This window comes from Phaenicophaeus curvirostris, unplaced genomic scaffold (assembly GCF_032191515.1).
Source record: "Phaenicophaeus curvirostris isolate KB17595 unplaced genomic scaffold, BPBGC_Pcur_1.0 scaffold_51, whole genome shotgun sequence".
NCBI lineage: Eukaryota > Metazoa > Chordata > Aves > Cuculiformes > Cuculidae > Phaenicophaeus > Phaenicophaeus curvirostris.
Window position 1 is genome coordinate 1,156,700 of NW_027206674.1, and position 18,710 is coordinate 1,175,409.

Sequence of the window (18,710 nt, forward strand, 5' to 3'; positions counted from 1 at the left end):
CCAGGAGGGGACCTGGGCAACCAGGCCCTACCAAGGGTCCGGAAGGGGAAATGAGTGTGAGGGATCCAGGAGGGAACCTAGATGACCAAGTCTAGGAGGGGGCCCAGGTGTCTAGGTCCTACCAAGGGTACAGGAGGGGATGTGGTTGTCCATGGTCAGGAGAGGACTCAGTAGTCCAGGTCCTACCAAGGGTCCAAGAGGGGAGCTGGGTGTCAGAGGTCCAGGAGGGGACACAGGTATCGAAGTCCAGGAGAAGACCTAGGAGTCCAGGACCTACCTAGGGCCCAGGAGGGGATCCAGTTGCCCACCCCCACCCTGTGACCCCAGAGCATTGTGGATGTCCCCGGCGTGCCCCCATTTCCCGTTGCATCCTCCCCTCTGCTGTCCCTCCCTGCACGGTGTTGCAACTCCCGGTGGCCCCTCGCCAAGCGCCTTCCCCGAAATGAGGAAGGACCTGGTCATCCGGGCAACCCCACCCCCACGTCGCATGGTTCCCAGCCCCCACCCAGCTGGACCCCAGGAGCTGGGACCCCTTCCCAGTGAGTCCCAGGCTCCCTTACCATGGGGGCACCCAGGGGCCCAGCTGGACCCTCCTCAACCTCCACACAGGTGGCCCCAGGCCTCTCCCAGTGCTTCCCAGCCCCCACCCAGGTGGACCAAGGCACTGCTCCCCCCCCCCCCCCCCTTTCCTATGGGTGGACGTGGGTGGACCCAGTGTCCGGGTATCTGGTGTGGGTGTGCCTGTGCACTTGGGTTAACCATTAATGGGTGATGCCACTATAAAAGGACCTCCTGGAACCACTGTCCTCATCCCCCATCTCTCCAGCCATGGGGGCCCCGGTGCTGCCCCTTCTCCTTGGCCTCCTCCTGCTGCAAGAGGCTCCCACCTGTGCCCAAATGTGAGTCAGTGGGATCTCCCCCACCCATCAACCCCCGCTTCCTCCTCCAGGATCCCCTAGGGGACCTCCCCAAACCATTGGACCTCCTCTTCTGGGACCCGCTCACCCATGGGATCCCCCACCTCCCAAGATCTCCTATGGGATCCCACCCCTGGACTTCCTCTTCTGGGTCGCCTCACCCACAGGATCCCCCACTCCCAAGATCTCCTATGGAATCCCACCCATTGGACCTCCTCTTCTGGGAACCCCCACCCATTGGACCCTCTTTAGGGACCTCCCAACCCCTTGGATTCTCTCTTCTAGGACACCCCACCCATGGGATCCCCGCACCCTGCGATCCCCTCACCCGTGGGATTCCCCACCCATAGAACCTCCTGGCTTGGATCCTGATGGTTGGAACCCCCCCTGCCCAACCAAGACTCCCAGCCCCACACGTAACCCCCATGGTGGATCCCCTACCCTAAAGGAGCTCCCCATATTCAGGAGTCCCACAACCAGGAACCCTCTGTCTGGGGCTCCCACCCTAGCTGGGACCTCCCTGCCAGGGACCTCAACCTTCCCAAGACTACCAGCTGGGATGGGAGCCCCCTTTAAGGAGCCTCCCGGGGTGTGTTCTAGGGAGATGTTGGGATGGAATGAGGGATTTGGAGTTGCTTTGGGTCCATGGGGCAGCTTGGGGGGAGTCTTTGGGGTGCCATGGAGACCCCACAGCACTGGCTCCTGGGGAGTGAAGATCAGGAGGTCCCTAGAGCGCTGTGGGGCCAGGTTGGGGGGTATCAGGATGATGTGGAGCCCCAAGGGTGCAGTGGGGGACACTGGCCTACCCTTGACGTCTGGTGTTCCCAGGGTGACCATGGTGACACCGGCGGTGCTGAGACTGGAGATGGAGGAGGTGGTGGTGGTGGAAGCACCGGGGTTGGCCACCCCCACCGAGGCGCACATCATGGTGCAGGACTTTCCCCTCAAGCGCCAAATGCTCTACCAGATCCGTGTGCGGCTGAGCCCCACAGAGGGCATGTTGGCCAGCACCACTGTCAAGGTACGTCACTGCCCCTGTGTCACCTCCCCGCCGGTCACTGTCCTCTCTCGCCCTCGGGAGGGTGGCCCGTGGGGCTCAACCTTGTAGGAGATGTTGAGGAATTTCCACAGGGCTGGTGGAACCTGGGGGAGGATGGTCACCACGGTTTGGGGGTGATGGCTCTGAGACCCTTGGGGACAGTGACTCCAGGGTTCACAGAGGTGGTCGTCTATGGGGATGGTCACCTTTGGATCCTTGGGGACAGTGACACCGAGGTCCTTGGAGATGGCCACCTTGTGATTACAGGACAGTCACCCCTGGTTATCTGGAGGCGGTCACCTCTGAATCTTTGGGTACAGTCACCTCAGAGTCCTTGGAGATGGTCACCTTATGATTAGAGGATGGTCGCTCTGGAGTCCTTGGGGAGAGTAGCGGAGCATCCCCAGCCCCACTTCCTGGGGATGAGTGCCATCTAGTGTCCTCTACTCCATCCCAGTGGTGCAGGTGCCACTCGGTGTCCTCTGCCACCACAGGTGTCAGCCAAGGATCTGCAGCAGGCAACTGGGAAGCAGTTTGTCTCGGTGACAGCACAGGTGGCCCACGTGACCCTGGAGAAGGTGCTGCTGGTGTCAATCCAGACCGGCCACATCTTCCTGCAGACTGACAAGCCCATTTACACCCCTGGCTCTACCGGTGCGTCCCTGGGGTCTTGGGTCCCCTCAATGGCACCTTGGGGTCTCGGTGGCATCTTGGTGTTGGGCCCCCTCCACAACTCTTTGGGATGCCAGGGTCCAGCATCCATTTGGAGACCTCTCTATAATGTCCTCATTGGTGTCCAGCATCCAGTTGGGGGCATCCTCTTGGTATCTCCACTGGGACCCAGCACCCATTTCTATATGTCCCTGCACCATCCCTGCTCACCTCGTCTCCCATGTCCCCTCCCAGTGCTCTGCCGCCTCTTTGCCGTGGGCCACCTCATGGAGCCAGCATCCAAGACGGTGGTTGTGGAAATCAAGGTGGGTGCCTGCTGGGGACACAAGGGCACAAGGACACAGCCGCCCATGCCACTGTCCCTAACCACTCCATGTCGCTTCAGACACCCGATAATGTCATCATCAAGCAAATACCTGTGTCCTCACCAAAGAAAACCGGCATCTTCTCCCTCAATCACAACCTGCCTGAGGTTGTCAGGTGAGTGCCACCTCCCAAGGTGTCCTGGGGACATCCATGGCTCCAGGCTCATCCCTCGCCCTATTCCCACACTTTCCAGCCTGGGGACATGGACGATAATGGCTAAATTTGAAGACTCACCAGAACGGGTCTTCAGCACCCAATTTGAAGTCAAGGAGTATGGTAAGGCGGGGTGGAGATCCCCAGACACCTGGGTCCCTTCTGCCTTTTTTTTGGATTCCTGGGTCCATTGGGTGTCCCACCCCGCAGTGCTGCCAAGCTTTGAGGTGGTCCTACAGCCAGAGGAGAATTTCCTCTACGTTGACCGGAAGGAGGATTTCCGGGTGTTCATCACAGCCAGGTGGGACCCCAAAACTTCTCATTCTGGGGGTCAAACTCCCATGGGAGATGGTGTGGGATGACATTCCTGTACTAGGTCCCCAGGGATGAGGGGTTGGCATGGATGCAAGGTGACAGGGATGAGGATGATGGAGATGTGGGGTGAGTGGGACACAGGGCGAGGGAGTTGGCAGGGTGTGATGGGGTGATGGGTGGACATGGGCATGTGGAGGGACAGGGACAAGGTGGTGAGGACGTGGGGCAATGGTGTGATAAGGTTGCATTACAAGGATGTGGGGATATGGGGTGACAGCAGTGTGGATGTGATGGGGACATGGGGACAGTGATTGGTGGTGAGAGTGGTGGCTTGTCCTTAGGTACCTGTATGGAAAGAAGCTGCAGGGTTCGGCCTTCATCCTCTTTGGCATCATGGTGGATGATGAGAAGAAGAGCATCCCTGAGTCCCTGCAGCGCATCAAGGTGACCCTGTCCTTGCCCCTGTCCCCATCCCTTGTCCCTATTCCAGCTCCCTGTTGAGCTCTGTCCCTTGCTGAGCCCAGTGATCCTCAACCTCATCCTTCTCCCCATTCCCATCCCTGTCCCCATGGCTGTCCCCGTCCCACTGACTCCATGCCACAGGTAAATGATGGGGATGGAGAAGCTGTGCTGTCCATGGCCACGTTGCGGCAGCGATTCCCCAACCTCCAGGAGCTGGTGGGACATTCGCTTTATGTCTCCGTCACCGTCCTCACCGAGTCAGGTATGCAGGGCAATCCTGGGGGACTTGGAGGTCAGGGACAGCAGGGATACGTGAGGTCATGGGTTCTATGTCTCAGTCACAGTCTTCAAGAAGTCGGGTAGGTTTGGGGGACACTTGGAAACACAGGGGGCTGGAGGCAGCAGTGACACGTGGGACTGGGGAGATGGATTGGGGACAAAAGGGATGAGGAAAGGTAGGGCCGGGTACAATGAGGATGGAGACATCTGGGGCCAGCTGAAGTTGAACAGAGATGTTCCTGGGGGACATTGGGAGCCCTGCCCTGGTGCTGAGTGATATGGCTCTTCCCCTGGTCACCACAGGCAGTGACATGGTGGAGGCCCAACGCAGTGGCATCCGCATCGTGACATCCCCATACACCATCCACTTCACTCGCACGCCCAAGTACTTCAAGCCAGGGATGCCCTTCGATCTGATGGTAATGGCACCTGGGGACAGGAACGGGATGGTGGTGGCATTGGCCCAGGACTCCCTTGGCACCAGGGTCCCCAACACCCAACATGGACATGGGATAAGCCTGGAGTTTTGCAGGTGGAGGAGGCCTGGAGACCAGACTCTGTCCCCATGTCAAGTGGTGTCATATGCAAAGGGTGTGGGGACTATGATCTGTCCCTGTGTCACCAGCATGGCACCAGGTGACACATCCCTCCTGCCGTGTCCCCATGTAAGGTCATCACATCACATCCTCTGCAGGTCTATGTCACTAACCCTGATGAGTCTCCCGCTCCACGTGTCGCTGTCAAGGCTGATAGCTTCGAGGGTCTCGTCTCCACCCAGCGTGATGGTACGGCCAAGCTGGTCCTCAATATGCCAGCCAACAAGGACAGCGTCCCCATCACTGTGAGTGGCATAGGTGCCAGGGTGGCCTCGGAATTGGGACGGCCAAGGAGGATGGGTCCAGGGGTACCTGAAGTGACCCAAGAGTTGGGGTTGCTGAGATAACCACGTTGGCTGAGATGCCCAGAGTGACCAAGGATCATGGCCAGCATGGTCACCCATTGACTAAGGGACAGGAAAACAAGATTGGGGGATCAGGACGGCCTAGATATCCGTGGCAGCCAACGGTCAGGGCTGCCCTGGTCACTGTTGACCAAGGAACAGGATGGATAGGGCACCAGCACGGTTCAGATGGACTGTGGTTGTCAAGACGTCCAGAGTAACCAAGAACCAAGGCTGACCAAGGAGCAGGATGTCTGGCCTCCATGAAAACCAAAAAACTTGGTTTGACCAAGACTTCCAGGGTGATCAAGGACCAGGGCTGGAGTCAGGGAGACTGGTGAAGATGTCTGTAAGCGGTCACGTTGTCCATGATGGCCTACAGCCAGGGCCAGTATGGTTCACCAGTGACCAAGAACTGGGATGGCCAAGGTCAGGTGGAGCGAGGTGGTCAAGATATTCAGGGGTACCGAGGGCCAGGAGGGACAACGTCAGGGGGGACCACAGCGGTCAAGTTGACTAGAGTGACCAAGACATCCTGGCTAGCAGAGGTGATCAGGTTGACAAAGGACCAGGCCAGCAAGGGTCGGGGAGACCAGGACAGCCATGGTGACCCCTGCCCAGGTCCATGCCTGTCCCTGTTGACCAGGTGCCACTGTGTCCCCTGTGTTGTAGGTGCGGACGAACCAACCAGGGCTGCCTCCAGAGCGCCAGGCCTCGCGGCAGATGACTGCCAAAGCTTACCGCAGCCAAAGAGGTTCTGGCAACCTCCTCCACCTGGCCACGGGGGTCACCGAACTGCAACCCGGTGACAATCTCGCTGTGAACTTCCACCTCAAGAGCAACAACATTGCCACCCGTGACTCTGTCCGGTACTTCACCTACCTGGTGAGCACACTTGGCCTCTACCAACAAGCTGCCCCCAATCTTGACAACCTTGGTGTCCAGGTGCCCACCAGCCCTGCCTTTGCTTGCCCACCACAGATCATGAGCAAGGGACGCATTGTCCAAGTGGGGAGACAGCGGCACGAGGCTGGCCAGAGCCTGGTCACTATGTCACTGCCCGTGACAACTCAGCTCATCCCTTCCTTCCGCATCGTGGCCTACTACCACGTGATGCCCAACGAGATTGTTGCTGACTCCATCTGGGTTGATGTCAAAGACACTTGCATGGGCACCGTGAGTATGTGCCACTGTCCTAGGGAACAGGGGACCCTTAAGGTTATTGACTGGCCTTTGAGGTGGCCCATGATGGAGGTTGGGTGGATTGAATAGTTCGTGGGGGGCTTGGGAATCCCACGAGAGGGAGGGATTGACCAGCCCTTGAGACACACGAGTGGCCCATGATGGGGATTAGGTGTTACTTGGGTGGTTTGGGAAGTCCATGAAGTGCTTGGGCATCTTACAAGGCCCTTGGGTGGCCCAGGTTGACCCATTAATGGTCTAGATGTTTCATGGTAGAGGACACAGCCATCAACTACCCCTGGAGGACTCCAACGCCCCATGGGGTTGAGGTAACCCCATGGGGCAGCTCCTGAGGATGTAGCGAAGAGGTTTTGGAGGTATTCTGTGCCTGTAACCCCTCACACCATGTCCATGGCAGCTGGTGGTGAAGGGAGCAACAGAGGCGGACAACCAAGTGCAAGAACCGGGGACACCCATGCGGCTGCGCATCGAGGGGGATCACAATGCCTACGTGGGGTTAGTGGCTGTGGACAAGGGTGTCTTTGTCCTCAACAAGAAGAACAGGATCACCCAGTCCAAGGTGGGTGCCCAGGTTCCAATCTCTGCTGTCCCCAGGTGGTGGCAGTGGTTGTCATGGCTGTCCCTTGTTCGTCACAGGTTTGGGACACGGTGGAGAAGGGTGACATTGGATGCACCCCAGGCAGCGGAAGGGATAATGTGGGTGTCTTTGCTGATGCTGGCCTCAGCCTGGTCACCAACATCCAGATCTCCACGCCGCAGCGATCTGGTAGGGGACATGCTGGGACAACTTGGGGTGGCACCTCAGGGATGAGGTTGGTGACACCTTGAGGATGTGGTGTTTTGAGGATGGGGTAGGTGACACCTCAGGGGCAGGGAATGAGGAGGTGACAGCTTTGGGAGGTGACACCTGTGTTTGGGGCTGTGACACCATGAGGTTCTGACCTGTGCACTCTGTCCTCAGAGGTCCAGTGTCCCCAGCCTGCAAAACGTAAACGCCGCTCCTTGCTGCTCGCCCAGGACAAAAGCTCCAAGGGTAGGTGGCACTGGGAGTGTCCCATGTCCCCAGGAACACTGGGTTGTTCCATGTCTCTGAAAATGACAATGTGTCCGAGGTCCCTAAGGGCACCAGAGCATCCCATGTCCCACACACTACTAGTGCCCCATGTCCCTGGGGGACACCGGAGAATCCCATGCCAGTGGGCCTGTCTCTGAGGGGCATCAGTGTTCTATCTCCCCGGTGAACCCATAGCACCCCATAACCCAAAGGACACATCCCAGTCAATACCGGTGTCCCATGTCCCTGGTGATAACGCAACATCCCGAAGGCCACCAGAGTGTCCAATGTCCCTGATGGCCCTCAGGCCAGGGCCTTTGGGACTGGGTGCCAGTGGAGTGCCTTTGTGCCGGCAGCGGCCAACTACACGGACAAGGCGCTGCGCAAGTGTTGTGAGGATGGCATGAAGGACAACCCCATGGGCCACAGCTGTGAGCAGAGGACCAACTACATCCAGGATGGAGAAGCCTGCATCCGGGCCTTCCTCGACTGCTGCATCTACATCAAGGGCATCCGTGACAAGAAGCAGCGCGAGCTCCATCTCGAGCTGGCTCGAAGCAAGTGCTGGGCGATGGTGGGGTGATGGTGGGCTTGGGTGAAGGTCAGGTAAATCGGACGTGGCTTGCGCTTTCTTTGGGTGAAGCTTGGGTGTTGCTTGCACGATGCCTGGGCAATGCTGGGGTGGTACTGGGTCCATGCAGGCAGCCCGAGGCTACGGTTGCGATGGGTGGTGCCACCCCCAGGTGAGGTGGACGATGGCTTCCTGGCTGATGAGGACATCACCTCACGGAGCCTCTTCCCAGAGAGCTGGCTGTGGCAGGTGGAGCACTTGATGGAGAAGCCCAATGAGCTGGGGTGAGTTTTGTGCCCTTGTCCCACAACCCCTCTGCCCCACGGCTTAACTTGGGGATTGTTACCTCCTCCCTGTCCGGCTCTGGACACTGCCTTGCCCAGTCTGGAGACCAGCTATGATGCCCCCAGGTTCAGACAAGGGCCATCTTTGACCCCCTGATGCTGCTGGGGGACAACTTATGCCACCTTGGTCCAACTCAGGGGCCACCTACAACCTCCTTGTCTGGCCTGGGGACCAGCCAGGACTCCCCCTACCCCAGCCTTGTGGCTGGTTACACCTCCCTAGCCTAGCCAGGGGCCAGTTATGACCCCTTGGTCACTCCCATCCTCTCCAGCATCTCCACGAAGACCCTGCCTGTGTACCTGAAGGACTCCATCACCACATGGGAGGTCCTGGCTGTCAGCCTTTCACAGACCAAGGGTAGGTAATGGAGTTGGAAGGTGTCCCTGAGGATCAAAGGAATCCCCCAAGACTTGGGGGTTGTCCTTGGGGTTTGAAGTGTCCCCCAAAGGCTGGTGGGGTTCCTTGGGGTTTGAGGACTCTCCAAAAGCTTAGAGGGGGGCATACTACAAGAGAGGTGCCCCAGACTTTGGGGAGATCCACCAAAGCTGGGCGGCTGTCCTTGGGTCTTGAGGGGTCCCCCTGAGCCTCAGGAGGTCACCATGTGACTTGAGGGACCCATGAAGATTTGGGAGGCCACCATGGGACTTAAGGGGGTCCCTGAGCCTTGAGAGGACTCCCTGGAACTCGAGGGTCCAGCAAACCCATCAGCCTGAACCCCATGTCCTTGTGGGCTGCTCCACAGGGCTGTGTGTAGCTGATCCCTATGAGATCACAGTGATGAAGCAGTTCTTCATCGACCTGCGCCTGCCCTACTCTGTGGTGAGGAATGAGCAGGTGGAGATCCGTGCCATCCTTTACAACTACTGGATGCATGAAATCACGGTTGGTAGAGGACCCACATGTGGGCTTCTTGGGGGTCTGTGACCACCTGAACTCCATGGTTAACCTCTTGATGTCCTGCAGGTGCGAGTGGAGCTGATGTACAACCCAGCCCTATGCAGTGCCTCCACCTCCAAGGCACGCTACCAGCAGATCCTCAAGCTGAAGCCCCAGTCATCATGGGCTGTGCCCTTTGTCATTGTGCCTTTGCATCTGGGGCTGCATGAAGTCGAGGTGAAGGCAGCTGTACGGGGCAGCTTTGTGGCTGATGGGGTCAAGAAGAAGCTCAAAGTCGTGGTGAGTGGCTATTGCTGCTCATGGTATCTCCATGGCTTCATACCATTTCCATCCCTGAGTTGTCCTCAGCATGGTATCGCTGTGACATCCCTGCCTCCACTTTCATCCTGGTGTTGATACCCAGGGATGAAGGATCCTGCCTCAAGGATGCTCGAGTCTAGTCTCCTGGGGGTTTCCGAGTTCACCCTGTGACTTGGGCATGCCGGTTTACACCGGAACACCTTTTCTGGACAACCCAGAGAGGTTGGGAAGGGGAACCCAAACCTAGCCCAGCCTTTACACTTGGACTCTTCCCTCTGCAGCCTGAAGGGATGAGGCTGGAGAAGACGGTGAAGATAGTTGAGCTGGACCCGAAGACGAAGGGAGTCAGTGAGTGGCCTTGGCTGGTCTTAGGGATGTCCAACTGAGGAAAGGATCTAGCGCATCTTAGCAGACAAGAGAAGTCCCACTGCAGATCTAGGACATCTTTGGGGATGAAGGATGTGCCAACACAAGACTAGGGCATCTTAGGGGACAATGGACATCCCACTATGGAGCTAGGGCATCTCAAGGGAGAAGGGACATCCTGGTATTGCTCTGAAATATCTTAAGGGACAAGGGACAACCTGCTGCAGATGTGGGGTGGGGCTGGGTCATCTCAGAGAGGTGGGGCATGAAGGATTTGGGTTCACCCATCTCCATCCCGGTCTTTCTGCCCTGCAGATGGTGTGCAGGAAGAGAAGGTGAGGGCAGCAAACCTCTCTGACATCGTCCCCAACACTGAGTCAGAGACCAAAGTCAGCATCCAAGGTGAGAGCAGGGGCAGGGAACACGTGAGGAGGACCTGGGAGAGGATGGGACGCTCCTGGCTTGATATCTCCCTTTCTTCTGGTCTAGGCAACCCTGTGTCCATCATGGTGGAGAAAGCCATCGATGGGGACAAGCTGAAGCACCTCATCGTGACACCAGCAGGCTGTGGGGAGCAGAACATGATCGGGATGACACCCACTGTCATTGCCACCCACTACCTGGACAGCACATTACAGTGGGAAAGCTTCGGTGTTGACCGGCGTGCTCAGACCATCGAATTGATTAAAAAGGGTAGGTGGGGAACATACCCTGGTTTCCTCTCTTAGGGTGCGACATGTCACCATGACCCAAGGTGCTGAAGAAACCTGCATCTTTGAAGAAGACAGGGGTGGGTTCCTACCAGTTTGGGGGTTTCTAGAGCTACTGTTTTGTGCTGGAATGTGCTCCAGTGCTCCAGAGCGAGCTGGTGGCTTGAAGTTACTTCAGTCTTCATCTTTAAAGAAGACATGGGTGGGATGTTACCAGTTTGGGGACTTCTAGAGCTACTGGCTTGCATCAGAATGTTCGCTGGAGTGAGCTGGTGCCTTGAAGCTACTTCAGTTTGGTTGGGTGGTCCTTATGCTGGCCAGTGACTGGAGGGCATTGGTGGCTTGAAGGTATTCTCGGATGCTCTTTATGTTGGCCAGCTATGATCTCCTCAACAGGTTATTCCCAACAACTTGCTTTCCGGAAACCTGACGGCTCCTACGCTGCCTTCAAGAGCCGCGCATCAAGCACCTGGTGAGCGTCCATGTGGCCACCACTGAGCGAGTCTGGATGACCAAGATGGATGTGATGCTAAGGTCTTCCTGTTCCCAGGTTGACAGCCTATGTGGCCAAAGTCTTTGCCATGGCTAGAAAGCTGGTACACATTGACCCCGAGGTGGTTTGTGGAGCTGTGAAATGGCTTATCCTGGAAAAGCAGAAGCCAGATGGGATCTTCCAAGAAGATGCTCCTGTCATCCATAAGGAGATGGTGGTATGGTGGAGGGGATTCAAATCTCGTCTCTGGTGATGGTCAAAGCCCTGTTGGCTTGAGGATGGGATTTGAAAGGAACTGTGGGGAAAGGACTATTTTGGGTGACCGGTATCAGTGTTGGGTGGCCAAAGCTTGCTGTGAAAACCATGACCCTGAGGGTTTTCCCCTCCGTTTTGTCCCACAGGGAGGCTACGAGGGTGCTGAGCCCGAGGTGTCGCTGACAGCCTTTGTCCTCGTTGCACTGCAGGAGGCCCGAGGGATCTGCAAGGACCACGTCAATGTGAGTGGCCCAGTCCTCAGCCTCACATGGGGAGTTGGGGGGACAACAGGAACCTGTCACATAGGACAGCGCTTCAAGATGAGGCCCCCAACCCTTTTAGCAGCCACCTGAGGATCCAAACTTACCATCCTTTCTGCTCAGAGCTTGGATGGAAGCATCAATAAAGCTGCTGAGTACCTTGCCCGGAGGTACCAGTCACTGGCCCGACCCTACACGGTGGCCCTGACCTCCTATGCCTTGGCCTTGACTGAGAAACTCAAAAGCGAGAAGATTCTCATGAAGTTTTCCAAAGGTGATGTCCCACCACAGGGTACAAAATTGGGGGGTGGAGGGAGAGCTAGTTATGGGTTATGTGGTGGGGGAGAAATCATCTCTAGAAGGTGCTGAGGGTCCAGTGTCACCCCAGATCACAAAAGCTGGGAGGAACGCAACGCTCGTACCTACAACATCGAGGGGACGTCCTACGCGTTGCTGGCCTTGCTGCAAATGGAGAAGCCGGAGCTGACTGGGCCAGTGGCCCGCTGGCTCGCACAGCAGAACTACTTTGGTGGTGGCTACGGCTCCACACAGGTGGGCTATGGACCCTCTTGGCACCCATGGGTGCTGTCCTGGCACCATCTGACATTGGGAAGGGGGACAGGAAGATGGGGGTTGAGGGGACATGGCATGGCTCCTGGGGTCACCACAATGGCACGTCCCTGGGGAATATCTCTGGTCCTATGGGATCTCAAGGGCTTTGGAAAACCCACGAGGCCCCTGTCCCTGGAGGGCACCTCCAGACCCTGGAGATCCCCAGGGACAATTCCTGTCCCTGGGGGACACTTCTGCTCTGTAAGACCTCGAAGGTTATGTTCCAAGTGACAGAAGGTGGCCCCAGGGCTTGGGGTCACCCTGGGCTCAGGGCCACTAAGGGGGCTTTGGGGATGCCCCACACAGTGTCCCCAAGCCTTGGTGACACAAGTGTTCCTGCAGGCCACCATCCTGGTATTCCAAGCGTTGGCTGAGTATCAGGTGGCAACACCGCGGCAGCTCGAGCTCAACCTTGACGTGTCGGTGCTGCTCCCACGCCGTGCCAGCGCCATCACCTACCGCATCGAGAACCGCAACGCCCTGGTGGCACGCTCTGCTGAGGTACCATCACCCTTGTCATCCTTGTCACCGTCACCAGCAGGACCATGGGGATGCAGTACTGCTCACCCTGCTGTTGCCATCCATGGGACGTCCCAGGCCCATCTATATCTCTTCGTGTCCCAGGACAATCTTGTCCCCTCGCTGTGGCTTCAGCTGTCTATGTCCCTTCCACCTCTCTTCTGTGTCCTTCCCAGGCTTGGCATGTCCCTGCCATGTCCACCCATGTCCCAGGCTGATCTTGTCCCCTCCTTTGCTGTGACCTGGAATGTCCTGTCCCATTCATGTCCTTCTGTGTCCTCCGATTTCCCTGTCCCCTCCAAGTCCTGGGTTGCCCTTATCCCTTCTATACCCCCTCCATGTCCTCATGTAACTCCATGTCCTAGGATGCCCCACCCCTGGGGATGTCCCTGTCCTTCCTCACTGTCCTTTGTCCCCACAGACCAAGATAAATGAGGACTTCACGGTGAAAGCTGAGGGCACTGGCAAGGGGACGCTGACAGTGGTGACCGTCTACAATGCTAAGGTCCCGGAGAAGGAAAACAAGTGTGACAATTTTGACCTGCGGGTGCAGGTGGAGGACGTGAAGACGGGTGAGTCCCTCACATGTCCTCACTGTGTGATCCTTCTGTATCCCTCCTCATGTCCTCTATGGGTACCCTACGTGGCACCCCACGTCCCCTTTGTTGTCCCTCACGTTCCCTTGTCCCACCACAGGCAAGGAACAGGAAGGCGTCATCCGCTCTGTCAAGATCACCATCTGCACCAGGTAGGACAGGCTGGCAACATCGGGGACATCAGAGATGGAGAGGGGATCAGGGACATCGGGGAGAAGGATGGAGACTTTGAGTTCAGACAGAGCTCAGCTCCACCTTGTTCCCTAGGGATCCTTGGGAACAGGGACATAAAGGGTGGGGGCACTAGGCAGTTGGGGATGTGAGGATGGATGACCTCAACACTGTCCCCATAGGTACCTGGACAACATTGATGCCACCATGTCCATTCTTGACGTCTCCATGCTCACAGGCTTCTCCCCTGACCTCCAGGACCTGAAGAGGGTGAGGGCAGGGACACGGGGACCTGGAGGGACACACAGGACCTTGCACTGTGGTGTCCCATGGTGTCCCCATGGGGCACAAGGACATGAGGACACATTTTCCCATGTGTGCCTGCATGTCCCCATGTCCTCGTATTCCCTCGTGCCACTGAATTGCCGTGTCCTTGCCTTTCCCTCCATGGCCACGTGTCCCCTGGTGTCACTGTGTCCCCGTGTTCTGTTGTGAACCCCACATCCCTTCAAGTCCCCTGCATCCTGCCATGGCCACATGTCCCCGTGTGTCCCATGGGGACAGCATCACCATGTCTCTGTGTATCCCTATGTCCTGACATGGTCGTGCGTCCCAGTGTGTCACCATGTCCCTGTCACCAGCTTACAGATGGGGTGGACAAGTACATCTCCAAGTATGAGATCGACCTACCCCAGTCAGAGCGCAGCAACCTCATCATCTACCTCGACAAGGTAGGGATGTGGGGATGAGGGACAAAGGTAGGCCAGGATGGGGATGTGATAGGACCATGACAAGATGAGACAGGGATGGAGATGTGACCAGACAGTCACGGAGCAGGAACAAGATGGGACAGGGCACAGGATGGAGTTGAGAACATGGGCAGGGGTGGTAATGGAGCTGGGGACATGGGTAGGGACACAGCATGGGATAGTGACACAGGTGGGGTTGGGGACAGGAACAGGGACTGTAACGGGGACAGAGACAGGAATGAAGACATAAGTGGCAACAAGAAAAGGATCTCAGGTGCAGACAAGGACAGGGATGGGTCCAGATCATAGATGATAGGGTCAGCATGGGGACACGGCTGAGGGCAGGGCCAGGCTGAGCGCCATCCCTGTGTTCCCATCCCCAGATCTCACACAAAGCCGAGGAGTGCTTCGCCTTCAAGGCACACCAGCGATTCCGGGTGGGCTTGATCCAGCCTGCAGCTGTCACCATCTACAGCTACTACAAGATCGGTGTGTTTATGTCCTCTTGTGTCGCTCTTGGGTCCCCTCCACCCACACATGCTCCTCTATGCCTCCCGTCTTCCACAAACTCCCCTCTGTGTCTCCTCCTGTCCCTCTGTCCCACCACGTCCCTGCTGATCTTCTCCACGTGTCTGTGTCACCAAGTCCCTCCATGTCCAACGTCTCCCTGCTGGCCCTCTCCCTCCACATGTCACCACTCTGTCCTCACGCCTTCCCTTGTTTCCCCCCATCATCTCATATGCCCTCATGTCCCTACAGATGACCGCTGCACCCGTTTCTACCATCCGGACAAGGAGGGTGGGAAACTGTCCAAGATCTGTCACGGGGACGTGTGCCGCTGTGCTGAAGGTGACATGGGAACATGGGGACATGGGGCCAGACTGGGTCAGCCATGATGGGACACGTCATCGATGTGATGGGACGTGTCATGACTGTGCTGGGGCCACGTCTCTGTCGTGATGGGACATGTCACTACCACTTGTCATGGCTGTGTTCCCATGTCCCTGCAGAAAACTGCTTCATGCGAAACCAGCAGGACATACCACTGACCGTCAACCAACGCATTGAGCGCGCCTGCGAGCCAGGAGTTGACTACGGTGGGGCATGGGGGATGTGGGGTCATGGGAAGTCATGAAGGACACAGTTGCGGTCATAAAGAGCTCTAGAAGGACAGGAAGGATACAGAGAGCCAGGACCGGGGAGGGAGACATGGAGGGACAAGAGAGACAGGTTGAGAAGTGGAGGGACACAGGGAGGAAAGAGGGAGACAGAGAGGTCCCCACATGCTGAGGGGCCACCCTGAGGTAGGGGTGCTATGACTGGGTGAGGGTGACACAGTGACATCCCTCTCCCCAGTGTACAAAGTGAAGCTGGTGGCAACAGAGCAGACACCATCCCATGACAACTACATCATGACCATCCTCTCCGTCATCAAGATGGGTATGAGCATCCCAGGGGGTGGGGGGACAAGACCACCCCAAGGGCTATGGTGGGAGTCATCTAGGACTGGGAGCAGCCGGGGCAGGGATACTCAAGTAGGTTGGCATTATTAAAGTGGCTTGGGGACACCCAAGTGAGTTTGTGTCACTCAGCTATGCCAAGGACACCCAAGTTGTGTGGCATCAACCAAAAGTGCTGGGAATGCCCCACCAGGGGGTTGGTGTCACCCAAAGGTGCTGGGAAAAGCCAGGGGTGCTGTAACCACCCATGGATATTGACACCTTTGAGCTGGTGACAACAGCGGAGTCCCTGGGGATTGAGAGTCCCCACTGTAAGACTCTTCAGAGCGGGTGTTGCAGGTGTGCTGGGATGGAGACGATGTCACCTGCATGTCCTCTCCTGGGACAGGCACCGATGAGGACCCGGCAGGAAGCAACCGGACCTTTGTGAGCCACCGGCAGTGCCAAGATGCTCTGAGGCTCCAGATTGGCCAAGACTACCTGCTCTGGGGGCAGGGCACTGACCTGTGGGTTACCGGCAGACGGTAAGGACATGGGGACCCATGTGGCACCAGAGCTGAGACTACATCTGTGGGGACATGAGAACACAGCGATGTGAGACATGGGACACTGGGGGCAGGTGTAGATGTGATGCGGGGACACAAACACCCAATTACACAGACATGTCTGCTTCCATACAGAGGTTCTCTAGTGTCTCTTACAGGGTTGCACACCCTATTGCCCATTCTTGTGTGTGTCCCCTCTGGGGCACCACGGTCTTCTGACCATGTGTCCTCTGTCCCCTTGCTGTCTCCAGCTTCTCCTACCTCATCGGCAAGAACACGTGGCTGGAGGCATGGCCCTCGGAGGAGGCGTGCCAAGAACCTGAGCTGCAACCCCTCTGCCAGGACTTTGCTGAGTTCGCCGAGGCCATGACCATGTTTGGGTGTCCATCCTGAGCGAATGCCCCCGGACCCGTGACATCCCCCACCCTACTACTCCTTGTTCCTCCCTTTTGTTTTTTTTTTTTGTTTGTTTGTTTGTTTTTCTTTTTTGAGTTAAAAAGTCCTTACTGAGAGTTTGCCTTTGAATCTTCTTGGTGAGGGATGTGGGGATCCTGTAAGAGATGATGGGATCATGGAACACTATAAGGCCATAAAGGGGTCCCAAGGAGCGGTAGAGGTGTCGAGAGGGTCCCAGAGTGGTCATGGGGGTCTCAAAAGGGCTGCTGCCAGTCTACGTTGAATCCTAGAAGGACCTAAAGGGGTGCAGGGGTCTCTAGAGGGTCCTAGAAGGGCCTAAAGGAGTCCCATGGGCTCTTTTAAGAGTCCTAAATCATCCTAAATGGGTCCCAGGGGACTCTAGAGGGTTCTGCGGGGTCCTCAAAGGTCCTAAAGGTGTCCCAGGGGGCACTAGAGGGTTCCTGAAGGTCATAGATTAGTTTTAGAAGGCCCTAAGGGGGTCCAAGCAGGGTCCTAGAAGGCCTCAAGGTCTCCCAGAGGCCTGTAGAAAGTTACTTGGGGTCCTAGAAGGCCCTAAATGGGTTCCAGGGGGCTCTAGAGGGTTTCTTGGGGTCCTCGAAGGTCCTGAAGGGGTCCCAGGGGGCACTAGAGGGTTCCTCAGGGTCGTAGATTTGTCCTAGAAGGCCTCAAGGTCTCCCAGGGGCCTGTAGAAAGTTACTTGGGGTCCTAGAAGGCCCTAAATGGGTTCCAGGGGGCTCTAGAGGGTTTCTTGGGGTCATGGAAGTGTCCTAGAAGGCCCTAAAGGGATCCTAGGGGGCTCTAGAGGGTTTCTCTGGGTCAGAGAAGGGTCCAAGAAGACCCTAAAGGGGTTTCAGAGGGCTCTAGAGTGTTCCTAGGGGTGCTAGAATGGCTCTAGAAGGCCCTAAAGGGGTCCCAGGGGGCTCTAGGGGGTTCCTGGGGGTCCTAGAAAGGTCTAAGAATCATAGAATCACCAGGTTGGATAAGACCCACTGGATCATCGAGTCCAACCATTCCCATCAATCACTAAACCATGTCCCACAGTGCCTTGTCCATCTGTCCCTTAAACATCTCCAGGGAAGGTGACTCACCCATCTCCCTGGGCAGCCTGTTCCGGTGTCCAATGACCCTTTCCATGAATTGTTTTTTTCCTGACCCTCCCCTGGTGGAGCTTGAGGCCATTCCCTCTCATCCTGTTCCCCCATCACTTGGGAGAAGAGCCCAGCTCCCTCCTCTCCACAACCTCCTTCTAGGTAGTTTTAGAGAGCAACGGGGTCTCCCCTCAGCCTCCTCTTCTCCAGGCTAAACACCCCCAGCTCTCTCAGCCGTTCTTCATAAGGGGGGGCTTTTAAAAGGGCTCTGAGGGTCTCTAGTAGGGTCTAGGGGCTTTAAGAAGTGTTCAGAGGTGCTCTAGAAGGGTCTGGGGGACTTTAGAAGGGGTCAGGGGGGCTCTAGAAGGGTCTGGGGGCCTTTAGAAGGGTCTTGAGGGGTTCTAGAAGGCCCTGGGGGGGCTCTAGAAGGGTCTGGGGGCATTTAGAAGGGCCCTGGGAGGCTCTAGAAGGGTCTGAGGGCCTTTAAAAGGGTCCTGGGGGGCTCTAGAAGGGTCTGGGGGCCTTTAGAAGCGACCAGAGGGGCTCTAGAAGGGTCTGGGGGCTTTTGAAGAGCCGTAGGGGGCTCTAGAATGGTCTGGGGGCTTTCAGAAGGGACATGAGGGGCTCTAGAATGGTCTAGATGCATTTAGAAGGGACACGAGGGGCTCTAGAAGGGCCTGGGAGCCTAAAGAAGGTTAAGTAGGCATTCTAGAAGGGTCTGGGGGCCTTTAGAAGGGGCCTTGGGGGCTCTAGAATGGTCTGGGGGCCTTTGAAGGGCTCAGTGGGGCTCTAGAATGGTCTGGGGGCATTTAGAAGGGCCTTGGGGGGCTCTAGAAGGGTCTGGGGGCATTTAGAAAGGTCCAGAGGTGCTCTAGAAGGGTCTGGGGGCTTTTAGAGGGGGCCTTGGGGGCTCTAGAGGGTCTGAGGTCTTTAGAAGGGCTCAGGCGGGATCTAGA

At 57.1% G+C, this 18,710-nt stretch overlaps 1 protein-coding gene across 1 annotated transcript; it reads left to right on the forward strand.

Annotated features, from left to right (window-relative positions):
* The first annotated feature begins 791 nt into the window (after positions 1 to 791).
* Positions 792 to 16,761, forward strand: C3 (complement C3). The gene is made up of 40 exons (XM_069881523.1): positions 792 to 899; positions 1,746 to 1,938; positions 2,451 to 2,610; positions 2,863 to 2,933; positions 3,014 to 3,108; positions 3,188 to 3,270; positions 3,358 to 3,448; positions 3,804 to 3,906; positions 4,066 to 4,186; positions 4,507 to 4,622; positions 4,898 to 5,044; positions 5,816 to 6,028; positions 6,125 to 6,319; positions 6,744 to 6,905; positions 6,983 to 7,112; positions 7,308 to 7,379; positions 7,757 to 7,963; positions 8,102 to 8,255; positions 8,588 to 8,673; positions 9,059 to 9,198; positions 9,280 to 9,492; positions 9,795 to 9,861; positions 10,195 to 10,281; positions 10,369 to 10,572; positions 10,986 to 11,061; positions 11,140 to 11,299; positions 11,484 to 11,579; positions 11,721 to 11,871; positions 11,986 to 12,149; positions 12,552 to 12,710; positions 13,150 to 13,300; positions 13,425 to 13,476; positions 13,678 to 13,765; positions 14,137 to 14,226; positions 14,628 to 14,733; positions 15,004 to 15,093; positions 15,255 to 15,341; positions 15,601 to 15,684; positions 16,093 to 16,228; positions 16,501 to 16,761. Exons 1-40 carry the CDS (start codon positions 829 to 831, stop codon positions 16,640 to 16,642), a joined length of 5,013 nt encoding a protein of 1,670 aa, XP_069737624.1. The 5' UTR covers positions 792 to 828; the 3' UTR covers positions 16,643 to 16,761.
* The last annotated feature ends 1,949 nt before the right edge of the window (positions 16,762 to 18,710 follow it).